This window comes from Erigeron canadensis, chromosome 2, assembly GCF_010389155.1.
Source record: "Erigeron canadensis isolate Cc75 chromosome 2, C_canadensis_v1, whole genome shotgun sequence".
NCBI lineage: Eukaryota > Viridiplantae > Streptophyta > Magnoliopsida > Asterales > Asteraceae > Erigeron > Erigeron canadensis.
Window position 1 is genome coordinate 3,690,879 of NC_057762.1, and position 22,006 is coordinate 3,712,884.

Sequence of the window (22,006 nt, forward strand, 5' to 3'; positions counted from 1 at the left end):
TAGCCTGGTAATAGAATTTTGATATATTTTATACTACATATATTAACCAAAATAGAAGAAAGAACCTAGCTCCAAGAAGAAGAATAGGCCCCCTTTCGAGATTTTTTAAGCCCTCACGAGCTCAAATGTCTTGATCTGCTAATGTTCAATAGGCTACAGCTTTTTATTGTGCTAAACTTGAAATTTTTGGAAGTCCCTTCATCGCATTGTAATTTTCGTTATGTATAAGACTTTACCGTGGTAAACCCAATACCAAAAATAGAAAAAGTATATATATAAAATAATAATTAAAAAAAGAAATAGAAAAAGATATTTTAGTTATTTTTAATTTTTCAGAAAACGAAAAGAGTTTTCCATTTCAAGAAAACAAAAAAAGACTTTAAAAATACATTCAAAAACTTTATAATTAATTAAGTGGGTGGGACGAAGCAAGGGATGACAGGGCCGGGATGTAGAGAGAGAGCTAATATAAGGGTAATGATCAATTCTTCTAAGTTATTAGTCTAAAAATCTTCCTAATTAATAGGATTATGACATGTAAAAAAATCAGAGAGTGAAATTAGAAAAAATAATTAGTGATATCTACATGTCACAATTTAAAGTTATTAGGACGATTTTTAGGTTAATATTTTTAGAGGATAAATCATTTTCCTTAATATAATTTTTTTTTTAATTTGAAAAATCAAAATTAAAAAGTGAAAAATAAAGAAAAATGTTTTTTAATTTTCCATGAAAAATAGAAAAGTATTTCTATGTTTTTAAAAGTTATAATTTTATCACGGTTTTTTATTTTTCACATTTCTTTTTAAACAAAAAAGAAAAACAAGGGTGTTGATTAACTCAAATCGAGGGGGACTAAATTTGCAATTTTATCTTTCCGCCCGCCTGTCCGCTCACTCAAATTCCCTCTCTTTTGCCCCCCCTTTTTTTTAATTTCTTTATCTCCCCCAAACTATTCACTGCCGCTGTACATCTTAAATCCAAAATCTTTCAAACTTCAATTTCATTTCAATCAATATATACACCCAGGTACATCTCTCCCCATTTTTCTTTCTTTCATTATATATATTTCATTATTATACAATAATAATTTATTACAAGTATAAATATATAAAATATAGTATATAGGTTTTTACCTGTTCGTTAAGCCTCACCATTTTTTGTTCAATCTTTATGTTATAATTATGCATTTAGTTATTTGTAGTTGATAATTCTTTGTTATTATTACTAAAGTTATTACCTTTATTGTTCCGAAAGTTAAAATCCGTATTTTCTTTCTTTCGAAAATGCCTTTATCTGAAAACCTTAAATGACTAATTATTTAAAAACTGTATATAGTTTTAGGCATCAATTTGATTATTTTTATTTAAAAAAAGAATTTCAATTTTTTTTTCATGTGAGAGAGGCTATGTAACATTTTTATTGGACGCGGAAAGAAGTGACATGCCGTGTTTAGATTACGCGTATCTGGTTGGTGTTTCTTTTTGAAAGGTATAAGTATAATAGTTTGAAATAAGAGTGGCAACAATGGTTGATAGATTTACACTTTTAGATGACGTTTTTAAGTTTTCACATGACACGGACGGTATTTAGGATTGTGTTTTCAAAACAGATTTTGTGTTCAAGAGACGATTTTTTGTTTAGATAAAAGGCAGACAATCACTTTTAAATGGTTTATAGAACACTATTATAGGAGTATTTTCAGTTTTGCAAAAAATCGGATAATCTTTCTTTAAACACAATCCCAAAAGATGCTCTCGAAATATTCATGAATTGGTTAATACATAGCTGGACAATTGCTGCTTTTCAGACTACCAGACTTGTACTCATGGCAGAATCGAACAGAAGCTGTGTGTGTTTATAGATTTGTGGTATGCGTTTGATGTGGGTTGTGCTGTTTATATGGGTGGAAAAGCAAGGGATGTTGGGTTACGAGAATATGAAATGCAGAGCTGAGATCATTGAGTTCTGCCATTCCTAAATTATAGGACCATTGCCTTAAAGTTGCGAGTAAAAGATAAATCACTAATGATATAATTGAACTTTATGCTATACTTCATCACTAGGTTGCTAATCTGTCTGTCTTTTACATGTTTTTGTTTACTTAGATAATATGCTTGTTATGAATAGAATGAAGTGAAAATCGTGTTCCTGCCAATGCACTTTTGTAGTGTTGTACACACTTTCTTTTTACCCTTTTATGAGTTGATTATGTTTATAGATTTTAGATTCTTATCTGTGTACTTTACTGTTATTCTTAAAGTCATGGATCAAAAACCAGAGGGTGAACAGACTGTCATAGACTCAGCACGTCAAACTGTTTTACCCATGGATGACAAATTATCCTTGGAATCTTCCACACCAGTAAAAAAACTGCATATCCATGGAATGCAACATCTAGATGCTAGCCTTGTCACTCCAACACCTGAGAAGACTGAGGAGACTGTAAACATGAGGGGCAGAAAGGAAACTGCTGAACTCCCAGAAAAGTGAGTTGCTCTCTAAACACAAAACTACTGTGTCTCAAGACGGTTAAATTTGTGCACAGGCCGGCTTTGGTTGGCCATTAAACAACTATGTTGAAAGCTTTATTTTTTTATAAAGTAATACATGTCATACATATGACCAAAAAAAGTGTATGCTCTTAATAATAGTTTGATTATTTGAATGATACGATAACAGAGCTTGTACCGTTAAATGAATATACACTTCAGACAAACTTTGACCTGTTTTTCTTTATTGGTAAACGGCGGCTTATGACTCTGCTATGATATTTTTTTCTTCTTGTTTGACCTGATAGAGTTAAAAATTTGGATATAGTCTACATTGACCAATATATAGTTAAAGGAAAATGATAAATCCTTCTAATAAAACCTCCTAACTATAAGATCATGACATGTGGCAAAATCAAGAGTTAATATTAAGAAAGAGAGTTAGTGTAATCCACTTGTCATGATTTGGAAGTTTTAGGAGGATTGTTGTGAAGATCTTTAGGAGGATTAATCATTTTCCATAGGTAAGTGGATCAAAATTGGCACTTCTAGCTAACCAAGGTTAGTGTAATCTGTAATGACTTTTCTTTTGAGTTTTATGCCAGATACAAACTTCTTTCAGAGCTTTTTGATGGTATGACTACTTCAGTGAGGCTCCTTAATCTGCGTAAGCAGTTACCTATATTTCATTATATATGCCGGCAAGTTGAAACACTCACAGGAAGGTAAATAACAATTGGAGCCTGTTTGTATGTTTGTTTTGGTTTTCTATTCTATATATTGTCACATATATCACATATTGTCTATCAATATGTAAGACACATTAAGACGAAGGTCTCTCTATCCTTGTGTAGGGGTATGGCTGTCGACATCTTACCTCCCCTACCTCACATACCTTTGGGATGGGGTATTGTTGTTGTGTTACATATTGTCTATATCAAGAAGTTCTTTGTGAGTAAAAGGCTGCAAAAGAAGTGACCGAGTTAATATGTTTTAACTTCCCTTTTATTAGAACACAGTCATTCAGTATATCCACTTGTGTTTTTCAGGAAGTTCTCGTACATAAATCTTGCACAAATGAAGTTCATTCTTCCTGAGGCTGTTCAGACTGATAAGATCTTATTACAAAATAAGAAGACATTTTGCATGGAGCCACACTTAAAAGTTACATTTGTCTTTGATGTCATAGAAGGTCACACCGAACCCTCCGATTTTCTAGCTCTTTCTCGTATCTTTTCCTCCAGGCTCTTGAAGTTTGTCAGCCTACATTCAGAGGTAATTCTGTCTTTTCTGATATTAGCCGCGTATAAATTCTACATTCTCAAATAATCCTCACATCTAATTGACTCGATAATATGGGAATATTGTCAGTATGTCTTCAAATAATATCAATTCTCATGCTAACTAAGCACTTGCATATGTGATCTTTCACGGGCCTTAAAAGCTGTCTAGCAGTAGCAGTGAGTGACAATGTTGACTTATAATCTTATAACTTCATAAGTGAATTGAGGTTGGTTGTGTTTAATCTCAAATGTTGAATTGGTTAAACGGTGAAACTTGAATGTCACTCAAAGTCTGATGTTTTACAATCTTTTATTTTGTTTCATTTAAAGCATTCTATTGTCATTGTGCTAATGTTGCTGTAATCGCATTTTAACATGTTAAGCATTCATCAAACATTCAAATTGGGCAAAAAAATGGTTGTGGATCAACAGTTCTGCCCCTTTGTCAAGTCGCACTAAAAATAGAGGTGTTTCAACCTAAACCTGTTTTGACCCGTTATTCAACCCATTTGTCCGAGCCACCTGATCAGCTGAATAGGTCAAACTGGCGAAACAAGAAGGTCACTCAAAGTCTGATTTTGTGCAACCTTTTAATTTGTTTTATTCAATAGTTTTATATTGTTATTGTGCTAATATTGTTATTGTAATTGTATTTAATACATTAATCTTTCATAAAACATTTAATTTGGACAAAAATTGAATGTGGGTCAACCTGTCTGGTTCTGTTTCTAATTATACTAACAAAGAGTTGTTGACTTGTTTCAATTTAAACCTGTTTTGACCCATTAACCAACCTGTCAAATCAGTTGAATAGGTTAAATGGGTGAAACTGGAATGTCACTCAAAGTCTGATGTTATGCAACCTCTTAATTTATTTTATTCAAAGATTTATATTGTTATTGTGCTGATTTTGTCATGATTTATGTAACACATTAATCATATATATAATATTTAAACTGTACAAAAAATAATTGTATATCAACACGTTCAGACCTCTTTCCAATCGTACCAAAAAAGAGTCGTTCCAGCCTAAATCTGTTTTGACCCGTTATCCAACTCGTACAGCTGAGCCACCCATCTGTTACCTCTACATTTGGTTTAGGGAAGTTTTCAGATATTATACTTACAAGTTATAACTGAATTAGGATTGTGACATCCCCGAGGCTGAACTTCCGGAGCCGTTTAACCGAAAAGAGATCACAGTTTCTGCAAACGTTTTGTCTTTGGGTTCATCGACGAAAGCGCTCCCAAATGTCAATGAAGCTGAGCTACGTGCGCCTTCTCATTTTTCACCATCTTTTAGGAGATACTTTTCAGCTAAAGATGTTAAAGATTTAGCCGAGACTGAACTCTCACCATCTCCACTTTCACCTTCCCTACTTAAATCTGACATCACAGTTAGTAAAGAAACTGGTTTCAGTTCATATTCAGATCCAATTAAGAACGAGAAAGTTCTCCAAGTTGCTGCTGGAGATACACCGTTGAAAAATCCATCAGTTCATGGTGAAATAACGATCGAAACTCCAGACATGTCAACTCCAAAAAGATCAGTACCAACTGAAGACAAGCTGAAGAGCATGGTTAGCCAGAAATCAATGGCAAGCAGTTTATTTGCAAAGAGGTTCCTGGATTTTTCGAAGACTGATGATGGAGATGAAGTTTTGGAGGGGAAAACCACATCTACAAGCGATCTCTCTGTGAAGGTACAGTTCTGAGACCTTTTTTTTTTTTTTTAAATTTTAAATTTGGAACTTTATGATGCTGTGATATTGATATGGATAATGTGTACACTTTGCCTGTACCTGTTGGACTAGCCAGGTCTATGGCCTCATGACGAAAAGATAAAACTGAAGTACTTTTGTTTGTGGGTATAATATAATGTACACAAGGTATTAGACATCTAACATATCCTCAGTTGAACTATTGAAGTAAGTTTCTGATAGACATGACAATATTGACCCATTTACATAATAAAGGGCATGTGGTTTCATACTCCATATATGATTTGTAATGTGTTCAACTGGAAAAGCTTAAAAATTAGAAAAAAATCAAACACGTTAGAGTTGGAAGTTGGCACAAAAGGTATTCAAACACGTGCAACCTGTTATAACACATATTTTATATATTATAGATAAATAAGCGGAGGTTGGTCAATTTGGTTCGAATCTGTTTTGACCTGTTACTTAACTTCCTTAGTTTTGCTGATTCTAGTTTTGTGCTATCTAAGTTTGTCTACAGCTTGATAAGTCTTATAAGAACCTACTTTTTCGGTTTTAGGAGGAGAATCAGATCTGTTTTACTTCCAAGAATGATGTCAGCACCCAAAGTGGATTAAAAGCACATCGACCTGCATCTGGCTTATCTGATATTGCCAAGACAATTCATGACATATTTCAGTCTGCACATTGTTCTTCAATGACAGAAACTGAACTTGTTTACAAAATCTTGGTGAATAACTTAGACATCATAGATAGAGGTATGTACAGTTATTTTTGGTTTCATATTATTTGTAGTTATTTTTACCATCAAAATCAATTTTTTGTCTCTTTGAACAGGAGAGGTTGAAGAACAGATTGAGCTTCTCGTGAACAAAGTACCAGACTGGATTAGCAAGAAGGTTGATCTTAGTGGGGATCTCATGTACAAGTAAGTACTGTTTTATAACTGGTGACTCAATACAACGTTTTTAGTGGTGAAAAGATGGGCAGGTCGGATGGGCTGGGTAACTGGTTTTGGTTGAAATGGGTTTTTCTGGAGCAGGTTCATACATGCAGTATTGGGTTGCCGATTGATAATTGAATTCTTGTTTGTTTCCAGTATTTTTAATAGTTGACGTGTTAACAGAAACTATACCCTTTTAATAATAATCTAATTTTTTTTATGAAGCAATATAGGAGGTCTTATGAATGAAAAAATGTTTTTCCTGGGCGACTTTTGACCCATGTGATTCAGTTTCTTTTCAACTTGCTTTTATATATCACCATTGTGACCTATGAACAATAAAACTAACCCAAATCAAACCACTCACTAGTAATCTGGTCAAAAGTTTTTGGAGTAGTTGCATTAGGAAGTGAGTGTTAAGTTTTGGCAGCAGTAAAAAAATTTGATTGCGAAGGTGTTGTGCTATCGTTGATGCTCGCATCCTTGTTCACGAACTAATAGCTTTTATTCTACAGTATCACCGGAGGTTTAACGTTGAAGTCCATCACTGAAATGCTTGCATAGTTACACAACATGCTCAAGGTTGGCAGTCTTGTAACAGTATCTCTGTTTATTTTGTTTAAAGGTGGCAATATGAGTTAGTTGGGAGGGCTGGCTAAGGGTACAACCGGGCAATGCTGGCTGACCTAAACTGCTTTTTGGCCCAAAAATCTAATTTCTTCTATAAAGGTTGGTGTTTTTAAGTATGGTTACAAATCATCTCAACAATGATCTAACTTTTTTTTGAATAAAATGATTTAGGTCGTTTTATCCCGAATAAACACTTTATCAAGTTTCAATGTATTCATGTTTCACCCATTTTCTTATCTGATTTTTAAATGTATCCGTTTGACCTTTTAGCAGTTAAACATGACTTGTATCGACCCAGTCGTTAGTAAATGGGTTAAATTGGCCACCTATAATTCATTAACTTGTCCATATGCTCAGCAAAAGTTTATACAAACCCTTTTTTTTGCCAAGCTCCAAATGACCTAGAGCTACACCCATCTCAGAAATTGTAATGACTTTGACTTGTTTGCTTTTGAACAGGGGATTCCATGGTGGTCGAGTATTATTGGGTGACTTTTGGTAGCTTGGAGAACTTATAACCTAGGAATCTTTCATGGTGAAAAATTGTACGAAATTTGGCATTGGCCGGATATTGTTGTGTTTTGTCAGAGGTCTTGCCAAATCAAGACTGCTAGCTGATTAAAAATTTGTATTGATGAAAGTTACTCAGCTGAGGTGCTCACCAGTGTTCTTTTTTTTTTTTGAACACCAATTGTCCAATTGTGTAAATTTAGTGCTGGTTTTTCACAAAGTGAAAGGTGACACAATAGGTAGAAAAACTAAAAATATATACCGCCAACACGAATATATGTCATCTCACTTCTCCATATCTCATCCATGTAACGATTGGATGTTCTTTAGGCCGTCTTCGAGTTTTAAAAGGCCTTGTACGAAAACATTATCAGAGTCTTAAAAACATAGATAAAAATATGATAGTCCTAAAAGGATTATAGTTAGTCTTTTTTATTTCTGTTGAGATAAACATTATTTTCTTTATCTTTTAGAAACAAAAAGTTATTTCTTTCATTTGGTGGTGGTCTTTTTCAAAGGCAGTACTATCTAGTGCAGAGGCATTTCATTTGATGGTCATAGTTTAAATGAAAAAATTATAAATTTTTTTTTACATTTTTACATTTATTAATTAAAAAAAAAAACCATGCGAGGGTAATATCTTTTAAAGGATTATAGATGACAGAAACAGGAATAAATAAAAAAACACACAATCTTCATAAGAAAGTAATATATTACATTAATTAATAAAGATTATTTGAATGCCACAATTAACTCAATTAACGATTGCGTTTATTCAATTATTTCTATCGTTTATATATAAACAGACGTTAATAAGAACTATTTTCCATCTACACAAATGGGGAAGAAAAGCATTCAAATGAATTTAATCATTGTTCTTATGGTTCTTACAGCCACATTTGTATCAGCAACTACTGGTAAACTAATATAGTTTTTCAGATATTAAACTCTTTTTATGTTCTCTACTTATAATGAAAATTATATATTTTTAGTTTTCTTGAGATTGTATGTAAATATTGTAATGATCTTAATGATGTCAAACAATAAGTATTAAGTTTCAGAATGTGCCAAAAATGTGTCTGATGTCCTTTTCTTTTGTTAATCTGTTGATATGAAACCATCCCATTATTTATTCGCATTAAGCCATAAACGGGGTACAGAACTTCCTCCAAAAGCCTAGCTCGATAAAGGCGAAAACAACTAGACTTAGAAAATACTAACCAATCCCATATTTGACTGGTGTGGTATCTTAAGATTCGTTAATGATAACTATTCGTTTAACATTTGTTATAAATTAATATAATTGCAGGGTTGGAAACGAATGGTGATGGGAAAAAATATTGCACATTTTTAGAATGTACCATGGGAGCAGGTGATGGGTTTTGCACCAAAGCATGCATTCCTCGTGGTTGGACCCATGGTCAGTGTTTGTACCTTCCTGGTCAAACCGGTGACACGGGTAACTGCTGTTGTTTCACACCTTGAAACCAAACTGGGTTGGAGTCCAGAATTACAGGTGCAGGAGTAATGTTTTTTTTCTATCCTTTTTTTTTCACATTGATTTGTTGGTAATGGAAATTTAAATACAAAATTATATCTATTAGTAATAGTTTTTTTTTCAATTAATATGCAGCCATAAGTACAAAAAGAACACATACTACTAGACACTTCTTGCTTTAAAATAGCTATAATATACAAAGCTCAAAATCAAAACGACAATAAGGTGAATGTATACATTATATACAGTGCTCAAATAACACATACCTATTGTCAAAAATAACATATTTGCTGAAGTAACAACTATACACACATACATAATAGTGTAATGTACGTGCTCAACTTTTCCCAGACTTGAGTTCCCGTGCAAGTAATAGTAACCCGATGGTTGCAAAACCAGACAAAACCGTGGATCCGTAAAATGTGACAAGTAAAGCTCCACGCAAAGACTACATGCACATAGAACACATATCCGACATTATATTATTTTATGATGAAAGTATATAATTCGATATGCATATCTTCATAAAGGCGCACACGCTAACATATTAGTTGTTTATTTTAGCCAAACCCCTTAACCTAGAATCACAAATAGAGTATGCTAGTGCACAAGTTTCAAGCACGCGCTGGGATCAAAATTGCTGAGCTTAACTAGTTCAAAATTGCCGAGCTTAACTACTTTTGAAACGCACGCGCTAAAAAACATGGACGGGAATAACTGTGTTCCCTAACCTAAATAGGCCTCCCGAATGGGCTAAACACGGCCTCACTGGGGCTTCTATTTTGCGTTTTACTTTTGAACAAGAATATTTGCAGTTGATAAAACTTTTTCCTTTTTAACAAAATATTTGACTAAATAGATTTAACTTATTACTTTATTCTATAGACAAATAAAGTTAAGCAAGCAGCCCTATCGTGACTTAAACATCAAAGCTGGGGAATCAAATACCTGGGCAATCAAAGCAGCATTTTCATTTGCATACTGGAATGAGCTCTCTGGTACATTCTGTAGTCCTTGACTTATTTCCCATGAAATAATCCTACAATTGTGTTTTTATACGGCTATATACCGGTAAACATACATGAAACAAAATACATATTTAATGATAGAAAATACCCGTAAACAAAGGCGATTACTGCCCCAATGTAAGCTTTTTCTCGTGTTAATTCAACCTGAAGCTCACCAAACTGCAAAACAAAATACAATCCAATAAAATTACCACTTTTACTGCCACAAGACTTTTAATTTTCCAAAAATCTCATTCGGTTTACAAAATTCTAGAATACCTTGAACATCCGAGTTTCCCCTTTCGACTCTTTATCTGTTTCTTCGGAAACAGGAATTGAAGAAAGAAGCTTCCCAATTGAAATCATAGCTTTGGAAATCTAGACCAATACAAAACCATAATATTTTTTATGTTTCAGTTTTTTTCTAATTGTTAAATGAGTGTATCGAAAATGGGATAAAGGTAAAATTAAGAAAGTGGGTCGATCTGGTCAAGCATGGCCAGGAGTATTAATGAGAAAACTTTCTAACTCCTTTTATCTAAAGAGTTAGATTACTAATATTGTTAATTGTTAACCATATATATATCACATATATAAAGTTGGAAAAAACTGTAACATAGGACAAAACAACCCATTTCGACCAATACCAAAACATTTATCCGCCCTGCCCGTCTTGTCACCTATAATAAAGGTGTAGTAAATTCGCAAGGATTCTTTTGATATACAGATAATTAAAGGTTCAACAAGTTACCCTCTGTAGTTCACCTTGTCCATATTGTCCCATTGACTGAAACCTCCTTCCAGCAGAGGTCAACCGTTTGCCCAATGCTAATCAGTAATAAGATATAAATCAGCTAAAAGGGCCCACACATGAAGAACTGTATGCAAAGTTGCAAACCTTTCTCTTTTACTCTTGCCTGATTTGTTGTTGCTGGTCAGCGAGCTGAATAGCAAAGGAAGATTATTGACTAAAGCTGTTGAAGTCGACGTATCGGCCGACTCCCATGCTCGAGATATATTTAACAATGTCATTCCAAGCTCTTGTCCACACTGATTATATAATGAAAACGGTGAGTTCACATAATCATACGCACTTTGCCATATTATAAAGTCTTGGAACAAAAACACACTTTTGGCTTTTAAATTCAAACCTTATCACATGTAAATATGCAATACTATGAAAGTTCTCAAATTTTTCGAAAGTAAGCCAACGCTTCACCAAGAAAGAGTACGAATTAACGTACATCATATGTTTATGATATGAAATTTATGACACTGAATTTGAATGTAACTTACAAAGGCTTCACATAATTTTAGTGTACTCTCCTATGGTTAATCAATACGCCAAGTCTCAGAATGTATATCAAATGTCAAGATATCTTTTTATTGATCGATTACTTTTGTTCGTGGAACCAGAAACTGCATTACACTTGAGAACTGGTTCACTATTTAGTATTTAAAGACTTAACAAGCTAGTACACAACTACATCTATGGAAACTCAAGTTGGCATGTGGTATTGTATTCTTGAAGTGTTCTTTTTTAAGAAATAAAAATCATAGTGACATTTAATTATTAGTTTTCAAGTCACAATCACTTTCCGGTACTTAAAATTTCGGTTTAGTGAAGCCGATTCACAACGGAAAATTACAGTACTCCTATACAACCCCAATAATACTAAACTACTCCATGCCAATATTTGAAAATTAGCTGATTAATTAAGAGTCAAATAACCAACTTGGATAATCAGTTGTTTAGGGGCAACTACAACAAAACCAATTCTGACTATCAGATTATCCAATGATACTCAGACTGTGGCACTATCCTAGGTGGGCATGTTTGCTACTCTCCCCTACTCTTTAACACACACCCCCGGATAGAGGCAAGACTGTCTATGTCTCAACTCCCCCATACCCCGCATGCGGGGATTGGGTTTTAATGTTGTTGTAGATTATCCAATGATTCGAAGATCAATTCTAAATGTAAATCCTTATAACTTGCCAAACACTCGAGTTTATTATAACCTCAGATAACATAAATAGCAATATCTCATGGTGATCCCAAACACATGATCACTTTCAAGCTTCAAAACACATTGCTACACCCACCCACACACACAAAAATTCTTGAACCAGAACAAGGACAATAAACTCTATACCTGATCCATCACCGGCCCATTCGAGAGGTCGAAAGCAGCATCATTAAGCTACACAATTTTCTCACAAAAGTTAGTTACAACATTCATAACTAAAAAAATAAAAAGAGAAGACAATTAGCTCATTTTTAAGTTGATAAAGCTCATAAGCACAATAAGAACTAACATCTAAACGAAGATCATTGGGCAGCAGAGAAAAGTAATCAGGTGGAAGAAGATTAAAACTTTCCTGCAAATTACATCCAATTTCTTTTTTAGTATAATTTAAATAAAAAAGAGAGTAAAACCAGTAAAAAATTGTTAGTATAAAGGTTACAGAAAGTTCTTGAAGAAGAAGGACTTGTTGGTCAAGTGAATCAGATGATGATGATGATTCTGTTAGAGCTTTTGCTGTTAATAATAAAGATGGTTGTTTGAATGTGTGAATAAAATGGATTTTAGGAGTGAAATTTGATGGGGTTTTATGAAAGTTGTTAATGGTGGAAGAATGCGGCGGCGGCGGTGGTGATTGTGACGGTGGTCGGAGAAGATGAAGAAGCAGAGATGTTGATGATGTTGATGATGACATTTTCTTGGCCACTGAAAATTAATGACCGTTTTTATTTTCTTTTGTTATTTATGTTTTTATTACGAAAGATAGAATCCTTCTAACAAAATAGTCTAAAAATCCTTCTATTATTCTAAGAAGGTGATATGGTATCCACTATCTCTATTTTTTTAATCTTGTCCCTGATTTTTTCACTTGTCATCATCCAATAGTTAAGAAGATTTTTAGGTCGTGTTTGTTTCACATAATCTTATGGAAATTGATGGAATTGGAATTGAATTTCATTCCTTAGTGCGTTTGGTTGTTTAAATAAGGAGAAATCTCATTCCGTAGGAATGTAAACATTCCAACATTTGATGGAATCTCCATTCCTTGGGATAGAGGAAGGAATTTGATTCATTTCGTCACTTGAATTCTCAAAAAATCAAAAACATTCCGTCAAATTCCATTCATTTAGATTCTTTCTAAAGATTTCATTACTTCTAAAAACATTTTGTGAACCAAACGCGTCTTTATAGGCTATTTTATTAGAAAAATTAATCATTTCCCTTTTATTATTATTATTATTATTATTTTACACTTTTTTTAATAGAATGTGTCCAACTAAAAATTAGTTTTGTAAAAGCATTGGTTTAAACATTGAAAATCAGATAAAATATTTTAAGTGAAGTGACAATTTATGTTTGTAAAAAAAAAAATTTTTTTAAAAAAAACTCTAGTAAAAAGATTGCATTTTCAAATACAGTTTTTGATAACAAAAATTTATATTGAAAACCCAATGCAAAATATCTTTTAAAGTTAGATTATCTTATTTGTAAAGACAAGGTGTCTTTAATTGTCTAATGAGTTACCACATAATATGCTTAAAATTCTTAGGATCTGTAAAAAGTCTTACAAATTTTTAAAATTTCACAATATCCTTGCATGCTTTTATATTCTATTTATATTATAAAAAAAGTAAGATAACATTCTACAAACATAAATATATAAAGGAAAATGCTAATTGAAACCCTTAGTACTTCACTTTACGTGTATAAAAAAATTGTACATTTTTATATTAAAAATTCATCCTCTAAATTTTATAGTTAGTGTACAATTAACTAATGTATCTTAACAACAGCCCTTAAGACTTTGTTTAACAAAACCCAAATATATTAGACCCAAAATACCATTAATTCCCATAACTATTAAGAATTTTGAACGCTTAAGGATATGGTCTTAGTATATAGATTACGAAATTGACTTGTTCCTTTACTAAGGCACAGATTTTCACCTATTAATTTGTTAGTATCTGTTTAGTGCATAAAATATCAAAAGCAGTTTCTTCTAAACGAATAATAGGCAAGAATATTCCATATTTCCATGTTTAGACTCTGAAAACTCATGCATTATTTTCATTCAATTCTTTGTTGTTATTGACTAAAATTGTGTCAACTAACTATGAAAACATCTGGTAAATTGCTATATCTGTTTGTGTTATATAAATAAATAGGCAATGGAACAGGCTAAGGCTTTAGAACAAAGGGTTATTAACATTGAAGGCTCTGGACTCTCATACAACCACTGCCACGGTAATTTTTTTTTTTTTTTGCTTATTGTTAAAACTAGCTTAGCAGTTTTCAGACTACAGAGTTGTGCATTCAGTAATCTTATAACTTTTGGGAACAATGCACACATATGAAGGGTCGATAGTTGTTGGCTTGTTGCAGGAGCAGGCATATCGTTGATTAATATTGTGGTAAGCCTGACTTACTTGCAAACGTTAGTACTTCTTAAATGAATTAGTGGAACTTCTTAAATCATTTCAGTATAAAAAGTCAGATTCCTATTGAATTAGTATAGATTTTATCCAATCAGAGCTTACAACTGATCATTTTTATCAAAAATTGTACGTACGTGCTCTTTAAGGTCAACCCGGCCAATACAAAACTTAACCCACCCATTTTGCTACCTCTGTTATTGCTTGCCCCTTTTTAAAAAAATTAAATTTTTGTGATGGGATATGATCATAGGTGGCTGCATCAAAAATCAATAACAACCCTCCAGTAGATTTTACCTTGATAAGACATCCTGGAGATCATGCTTGTCCAAAAGGGGCCAAGGGATTTTGTATCTTTGCTATTGTAGATATTGCCGCCCAATATGTGGACTAAATCGTATTTTCATCACAGATTTATTTTTTATGTTCATCGATGTAATGTGACTCATGACGCTTTCTATGATGACCCTGCGATATACTTTCTTTCAACTCCCAAGTAACAATTATTCATAATACATTGCTTTGAATAAAACTTGCACTAGTTAATTATGAAACAACCATTATACCCAAAAATGTATCCATATTAGACATACCTTCTTAAATATGTAGCACTCTGTCAATGTATAAAACTAAATTTACATGACCCTTGTTTGTTACTTTCACCATTGTGTTTAGCACCTTTCACTCAACTAGTTCACCATTTCATTCAAGACGTTCAGTTTACATAAATTCTACAAATTTTGGACCTTCCCGACGCTCTCAAGAAACTCGGCAGATGTGGCAGTTAAGAATCGAGCTTGAAACCTCGATCTTGCACGCTAGGATAGGCTGATTAACCAGGAAATCGCGTGAAACTTCACCATAGTTAGTCTTCAATTAGATTAATTTCCTCCTTCCATCATTTGATCTCCTTCTTCATCTCGAATCACCAAATATGGATTCCTATCAGCTGGTTGAAAGTTACGGAAAATAAACAAGTAGAAAACCAAGCTTCCTCCTTCAGACGCTACATTAGCAACCCATTCATACCGATAATCCAATAATGAACCCATAACTGAAACCACAACTCGCGTATAATACAAATACGCAATCACAACCATATAAAACTTCTTAAACAAACTTAGTTTTCTCACGTTCCTAGCTGCCTTTCCATCCGTTGTTGAAACCTCTCTTAACGTTCGAATAGACCACACAATGGGGAAAAACACAGTACAACAACAAATGACATCAATTATCAATAGCATTTCGTTCCACGTAAACCATCCTTTAGTAGCTGGACTGGTCTCTCCAATAACAGTTGCAACAATGTTTTCTAACACTTGTAACGGTATCACAAACATTAAAACGTTCTTTTCTCGTTCTTGCAAGTATGGTTTCAAAAAAGACCAACCGGTTCCAATCAAAACGATGACGATAAAAAGTGTAACCCCTTTAAAAAAGCCAAAGAAATAAAATGCAACATCCCAACCATGAGGAGTTCCTGTTGTTCTTATGAACAGATAATCTTCTGAAGCACACAACATTTTCATTGATTTGAATATAAGTAAAGCACACATAATCAAATGAATCTTTTTGATTATCAATCTTTGTTTAAAACAGATGCAAACCCACGTTAAAAAGAACGTTGAGTACACGATAAAGAAGAGAAAATAGAGCTCTGGTAATGGATGTTGGCCAGCCGAAAGGAAGTCTTTTTCGCCTTTGTTATCAATGTTATACATTTCAGTATGAACTTTCATTAAAACTTTGAATTCAGGCTGACAATTGCCAAAAACCAAGCTATATTCATCGGCTTTTTTCACGTTTAAGGATCCGTTATAGGCTCTATCAACGTGTGGATCAAGGTGGTCTAGTTTTAATACAAGTTTAACGTAATGGCTTGAAATCAAGCAAAATCTATGGGCGTGTTCGGATCCATTCAAGATTCTTGAGAAAGATTTGTCCCTAACAAGAAAGAAACCAAGGGAAGAAGGATTTAATTCAACATTTTCATGTTCTGATTTCCATGAAACATTGCTTATAGTCACGGATACATGGCCTTTTGACGTGAATCCGAACTTTTGGAATAAGATCAATGGTCTGGAATCGTGGCGTATGTGAATGTTTTTAATCTCGCCGTGGGCGAGATTGATGGTTGAGACTATGATGAACAAGAAGAAGACTAGATGTGTTGTTAAAGATGAATAATTACCCATAATTAGTGTTATTGAAAGCTAGCTTTTTGGTGATTGTTAATATTTTATGCATGGATCGATGCTAATTAAGTAACAGAATGCTAAATGATGAAATGGAAAATTTTGTAAGAGGGTTTGATTGGTTCTGATAGTGTTTTTGGAATGTATTTGTGAAAGTGTTTAAACATGGAGAGCGGTTCAAGTGGCAAGAGTTTTGGGAGCCAGACATATCAAGTGAAGACACACCATATATAAAGAATCATGTCTCTACTCAAAACAAGAAATATTTAGTGCTTTAATTTCAGAAAAACTCACGGCGCGTTTGATTTTGAAAAATATTTTCGAGTTTTTCATTTCTATTTTTTTTTTTTAAATTGAAAAGGATTTTTCATTGAAAAAAAATAGAAATTTTTAAAAACACGTTATAATTAGAAAATTCTATTTTTATTTTTCATTTTAGAAAACTATAAAATGTATTAGAGATGTGAGTGGAGGATGAAAAAAGAAATTGAAAAATATGAAACAAGAAAGAGATGTTTTTAACTTTTCCCATTGAAAAGTGAAAAACATTGTAATTTTTTTTTTATATATATAAATATTATTGAAAGATTAACTATGATTGATTGAAATGCATTTTTTGTTTTTTTACATTTTTTTTAACAACAAAAATGGAAGCAAGGATGTTTTCGAAACCAAACGTCAGTTAGTAGAAATGTAGAATTAACAACTAATTAAGTATATATACCAAATATTTTTGGGTGATCTTTTGGGTTTTCTAGCAGTATTTTATGATTTCTAATGTACTCCATATGACTATGTATATATTGCGTCGTAATATCGTCAAATATAAAGGCTTCTCCACAGTCCACAAATGATCATGCTCCACGTATAACAATCAACATCAACACTAGCTTTTAGGCTTAATTATAGTTAATAATTCTAAATATTAATCAATTACTCCGTACAAGTTATCTGAACAGTGGCGAATTAATTTGGTTTAAGAATGGTTAAAAAAAAAACTTCTTAACCGGGGTGGGGGCAAGTCAATGGCAATGACACAAAACTTTAGCAAGTCAACTATTTTATTGTAGGAAAAACAACATATAATTAGCATCAAAAAATAAATAAAAACAACGAATATATGCTTAAAAAATGAATGTATCACGTTATGGTATGACTTAGACTGATCTTAAATCCATAAGGTTCAAAAGGTTAATTAGGATTTTGTTTATTTTCTGCTTGATCATCATGATAAGATATTGAAAATTCAACGAATTATGGATGGATATAACATTTGTAACCTTTCAAGTCAAAGTATCTTTATATGAGTTAGTGCAACTCACTCAACTACGTCTTCAAGGCCCAAGGCACATAAAATATCTAACTAATACTATTTGTCACATCTCTGTGATCTATAAGTGATGATATGGATCTCTATTTGGTTCGTATACCATTAATTCATTATTCATGTATCAAAAATTTGTACATATAGTGTATACGTGAGTAGTGACATATGAAGAAACATCGATTACTCTATTTTATAACTCATTAGGCATGAACATAAACACTAATAATTCATAACTCAACATCTTTAATAGGAAACTTGGAAGGGAAGAGATTCTCTCAAGTTATTTTCCCAATTTGAGTTAAGTTGGGAAAATCATAACCATTGATTGAGAATCAAGGGACAAGATTCAAAGATGATCTTTGAATCTTGACATTTGATTTTCAATCAAGGGACTTGAGGGAATCCTCTCCCAACTTGGAAATAGCTTATAGTTATAACTTGTACTATATTTTCGTTATTGGGAAATGATTAATTCTCTTAAGAAAATGACCTAAAAATCCTTCTAATTATTAGATGATGACATGTGAAAAAATCAGGGGCAAAATTATAAAAGATAATTAATAGATATCACATATCCTTTGTTATAGTATTAGGATCGTTTTAAGCTAATGAGGATTTATTATTTTCCTTTAGTTATTAATATTTCATTAGAAAAATGTCATCGTATGATAACAATTTATTATATACTTTTACTGCGTTACTAAAGTATTTTAATGACATTTTAGTAGTATATCTTTGAAAGTGCCAAATATAAAATAAAAAAGATTCCAAAACTGGAAGTTTGTAAAGAAAAGCTTACAAAATGATAATCTGAATTCTGAACCCCACATTTGGGTCGATTTAATTTCCAATAAAATTGTGCCCATGGATATACGGAAACAACTAAAGCATATTCCGTGTCAAATTTAGACGCCTTTGAACAAATATTAAAATTAAGGAATAACGGCACAAACTAAAATTAAATTTTGATTGAATTCACGAAAATAAAAATATCTTTAAAACTTATATTTTTTAGAAACGATCTTTTAATTTTTCATACAAATAGTAATATGTGACTAAGTAACCGACTAATGTGATAGTTTTAAATTTGAATTCACCAAATTAAAAATGAACTTTTAATGAATTCTCAATGTTATTATTTTAATAGTAAAAATAATAGTACGAGTAATAAAAATAACAGTAATAATAATTTTAATCTTAATATATACGATACGAGTATAAACTAAAAGACAACTAACTTAATTTCAATTGACCAATCACAATACTAAACTTTTTTAGATTAAATTATTAAACATGTGACTAAATTATTATTTTTTTAAATCAAGTCGATCTTTATTTAGGTTAGAAAAAAATGGTAATTGAATGAGACAAAAATACACGCTTCCACAAAATTTCGAATCCGGTTTTTTGGAGTATGAGTTAGAGTCTTTTTCAAGTGAGTTATGCATTTACCTGTTTTATTTAGGTTAAAATATAATTATTAAAAAAAAAAAAAGTTGAATTTTATTTAATTTGACGGTCAACTTAATAATTTAGGATGCTCCTAAACATGAACATGAGTTTTCCGAAATTAAGTTATCATTGAAAGGCTCCCAAATCAATCTTTTTATGAATGAATTGGCTTAGTACCTATTGATAAGCTTAGATACATGGGAGGCCCGAAGGAGGGGCAAGCAAGACCTCTGGCCGAGGCACAAAATTTGAAGGGACACAAAAATATTAAAATTTTCTATGTATATTAGATATGTAAAGGTATAATATATATATATATATATATATATATATATTTTAGAACGGTTAACTAATCTACTCATATCTCTACTTTTAAATTGTACGTATGTCTGAGATGAAACACAAGACTCTCAAAACATCCCTATTAATCTACCCCCACAAATGTATTTGAAACAAGTTAATGCAACCATTGCATATAGAATATTATTGACTATTCCAATCACGGTTGCATCTGTTGAAAGAGTTTCCCGAGGTTGAAGTTATTGAAATCTTATTTACGATCAACAATGTCCTAAGAAAGACTTAGTGGATTGGCGATGATAGCTATTAATAATGAATTTTAGAGAGTATAGACTGCGAAAAGCTAACCAACCAATTTGCTATGAAGAATGTTAGACGAGTTTCTCGAATCATTGGTTATATGTATTTCTAACAGTCTAATACTATTATTCTGTTATTGTTATAATGTCTCAATTTTAATAAAAATAATTTGTTGATATAATTGGATTCCTAAGATGTGGGGGCATTTTTTTTCGACTCGGACTGGGCACTTGAATTTTCAAGAATGCCACTGCTTAGATAACTCATACCATCATAAATTATGGGACATGTTATATACTCTAGCAGTCTAGGAAATGTAATAGAGTTTTTTTTCTTCTTATTTATCTCCGTAGCATAAGTTGACATTTAAGTGTGTGATAATTAGATATCCAGGACTATTTGGTTACGTTTGTGACACCCTAAGTGTACTATAGCAGTCTAGGATATGTAATAGAGTTTCTTTTTCTTCTTATTTATCTCCGTAGCATAAGTGGACATTTAAGTGTGTGATAATTAGATATCCTGGACTATTTGGTTAGGTTTGTGACACCCTAAGACTACAAGGAGTAGCCCGTTCCCTCTCAATTTTCTCACCGGGAACGCCTGGGAACGCCCCCGGAACGCCGGAGCTCGGTCCCGGGGGGCGTTCCGGCTGGTTGAAAAGCGTGCCCCTTTGCATTTCGAACGCGTCCGGGAGGCTGCACTTCCTTTGTCTTTTTCTCATTTTTGACCCTTTTTTTTTTAATTAATCAAATATCTCCATCTATATATACTAAACACCACCACTTCCTCATTTTTATACATTTTCTTCCATTTCTTCTTCATTATCTTCTTATTTTCTCCATTCTTCTCTTTATCTTATAAAAAATCAAACAACAAATGGCTAGACTATGGACTGCAGATGAGACTACGAATTTAGAGAGAGCTTGGCTTGAAGTATCCGAAGATCCAAACGCAGCGACCTACCAACAAGGGAGAACATTTTGGCTTCGTATAAAGTTAGTGTTTGATAATCTACAAAATAATCAAGGCGAGGAAAGGACCATTGAGAGTTTGCAAGGAAAATGGCGGAAGATGCGTTGGGATATTATGAATTTCTAGCACATCGTGGCTCGTTTGAACAACCAAATCAACCAAAACAACCAGATGGTTCTCAAAAATGCTTTAGCCGAGTATCGTCTCACCCATCCTGATTTTCTAGTACATCGCGGAGTGGAATATTCTACGAGCTAGTGCGATATTTATGAATTTTTAGTTATCTATCTACGTTATTCGGTTTTAGTTAAGTTATCTATGTTTTATTTATGTTATGTATGTTTAATTTATGTTATTTATTTTTAATTTATGTTATGTACGAGTTTAGTGTTTTTATAATAAAGGTTTTTTTTAACACATTACATTTATTAAAAACGAAACATTACAATTATTTCAAACACTTAACACTTGACATGAAATTAAAACACTTAACACAAATACATTAAATTAAAATTAAAGATCAGGAGAGAGTGGTAGGTAATGCCAACCATAAAGGGAATCAGTCGAGGAAATGTCACTGTCACCGTCATTACGGCGCTGGTATTCGTAGTGATCTTCCTCTTCCGATCGAAAATAGTTCACGTACTCTTCACCAGGATCAGTCTCGTATCCTTCGGGCCTCCCGTCATTGTGAATGCGGTTCTGCCCTGGAATGCATGGCCTAAGTTGGCCGCTCTCGATTTGAGCCATGGTAGAATCCCATACCGCGTTCAACTCTTCATCAGTGAAGTCGTCTGTTGATTGCAGGTTTAGGCGGGTTGAAAACTGCGCCGTCATTCTGAACTCCAGACGACGAGGATGCAGTCCTCTAGGTTCACGTCGGCGTTGAACAGGTGGTGGAATGGGTGACTAAACAG

The 22,006-nt window shown here is 32.8% G+C and overlaps 3 protein-coding genes across 3 annotated transcripts; 1 reads left to right on the forward strand and 2 right to left on the reverse strand.

Moving 5' to 3' along the window:
* Positions 1-2,267: 2,267 nt before the first annotated feature.
* LOC122589877 (CDT1-like protein a, chloroplastic) lies at positions 2,268-7,844 on the forward strand. Its single transcript, XM_043762204.1, has 8 exons — positions 2,268-2,489; positions 3,098-3,217; positions 3,542-3,767; positions 4,921-5,478; positions 6,053-6,251; positions 6,331-6,421; positions 6,952-7,018; positions 7,526-7,844. Exons 1-7 carry the CDS (start codon positions 2,329-2,331, stop codon positions 6,998-7,000), a joined length of 1,404 nt encoding a protein of 467 aa, XP_043618139.1. The 5' UTR covers positions 2,268-2,328; the 3' UTR covers positions 7,001-7,018; positions 7,526-7,844.
* Positions 7,845-9,216: 1,372 nt separating this feature from the next.
* Positions 9,217-12,816, reverse strand: LOC122588505. Its single transcript, XM_043760637.1, has 9 exons — positions 12,551-12,816; positions 12,401-12,463; positions 12,238-12,285; positions 10,999-11,131; positions 10,833-10,909; positions 10,361-10,459; positions 10,191-10,261; positions 10,023-10,113; positions 9,217-9,522 (listed from the first exon to the last, which is right to left on the reverse strand). Exons 1-9 carry the CDS (start codon positions 12,800-12,802, stop codon positions 9,412-9,414), a joined length of 945 nt encoding a protein of 314 aa, XP_043616572.1. The 5' UTR covers positions 12,803-12,816; the 3' UTR covers positions 9,217-9,411.
* A 2,284-nt stretch (positions 12,817-15,100) lies between these two features.
* Positions 15,101-16,735, reverse strand: LOC122587536 (protein CANDIDATE G-PROTEIN COUPLED RECEPTOR 7-like). Its single transcript, XM_043759721.1, has one exon. The coding sequence runs from the start codon at positions 16,733-16,735 to the stop codon at positions 15,422-15,424; it is 1,314 nt and encodes a 437-aa protein (XP_043615656.1). The 3' UTR covers positions 15,101-15,421.
* Between the last annotated feature and the right edge of the window lie 5,271 nt (positions 16,736-22,006).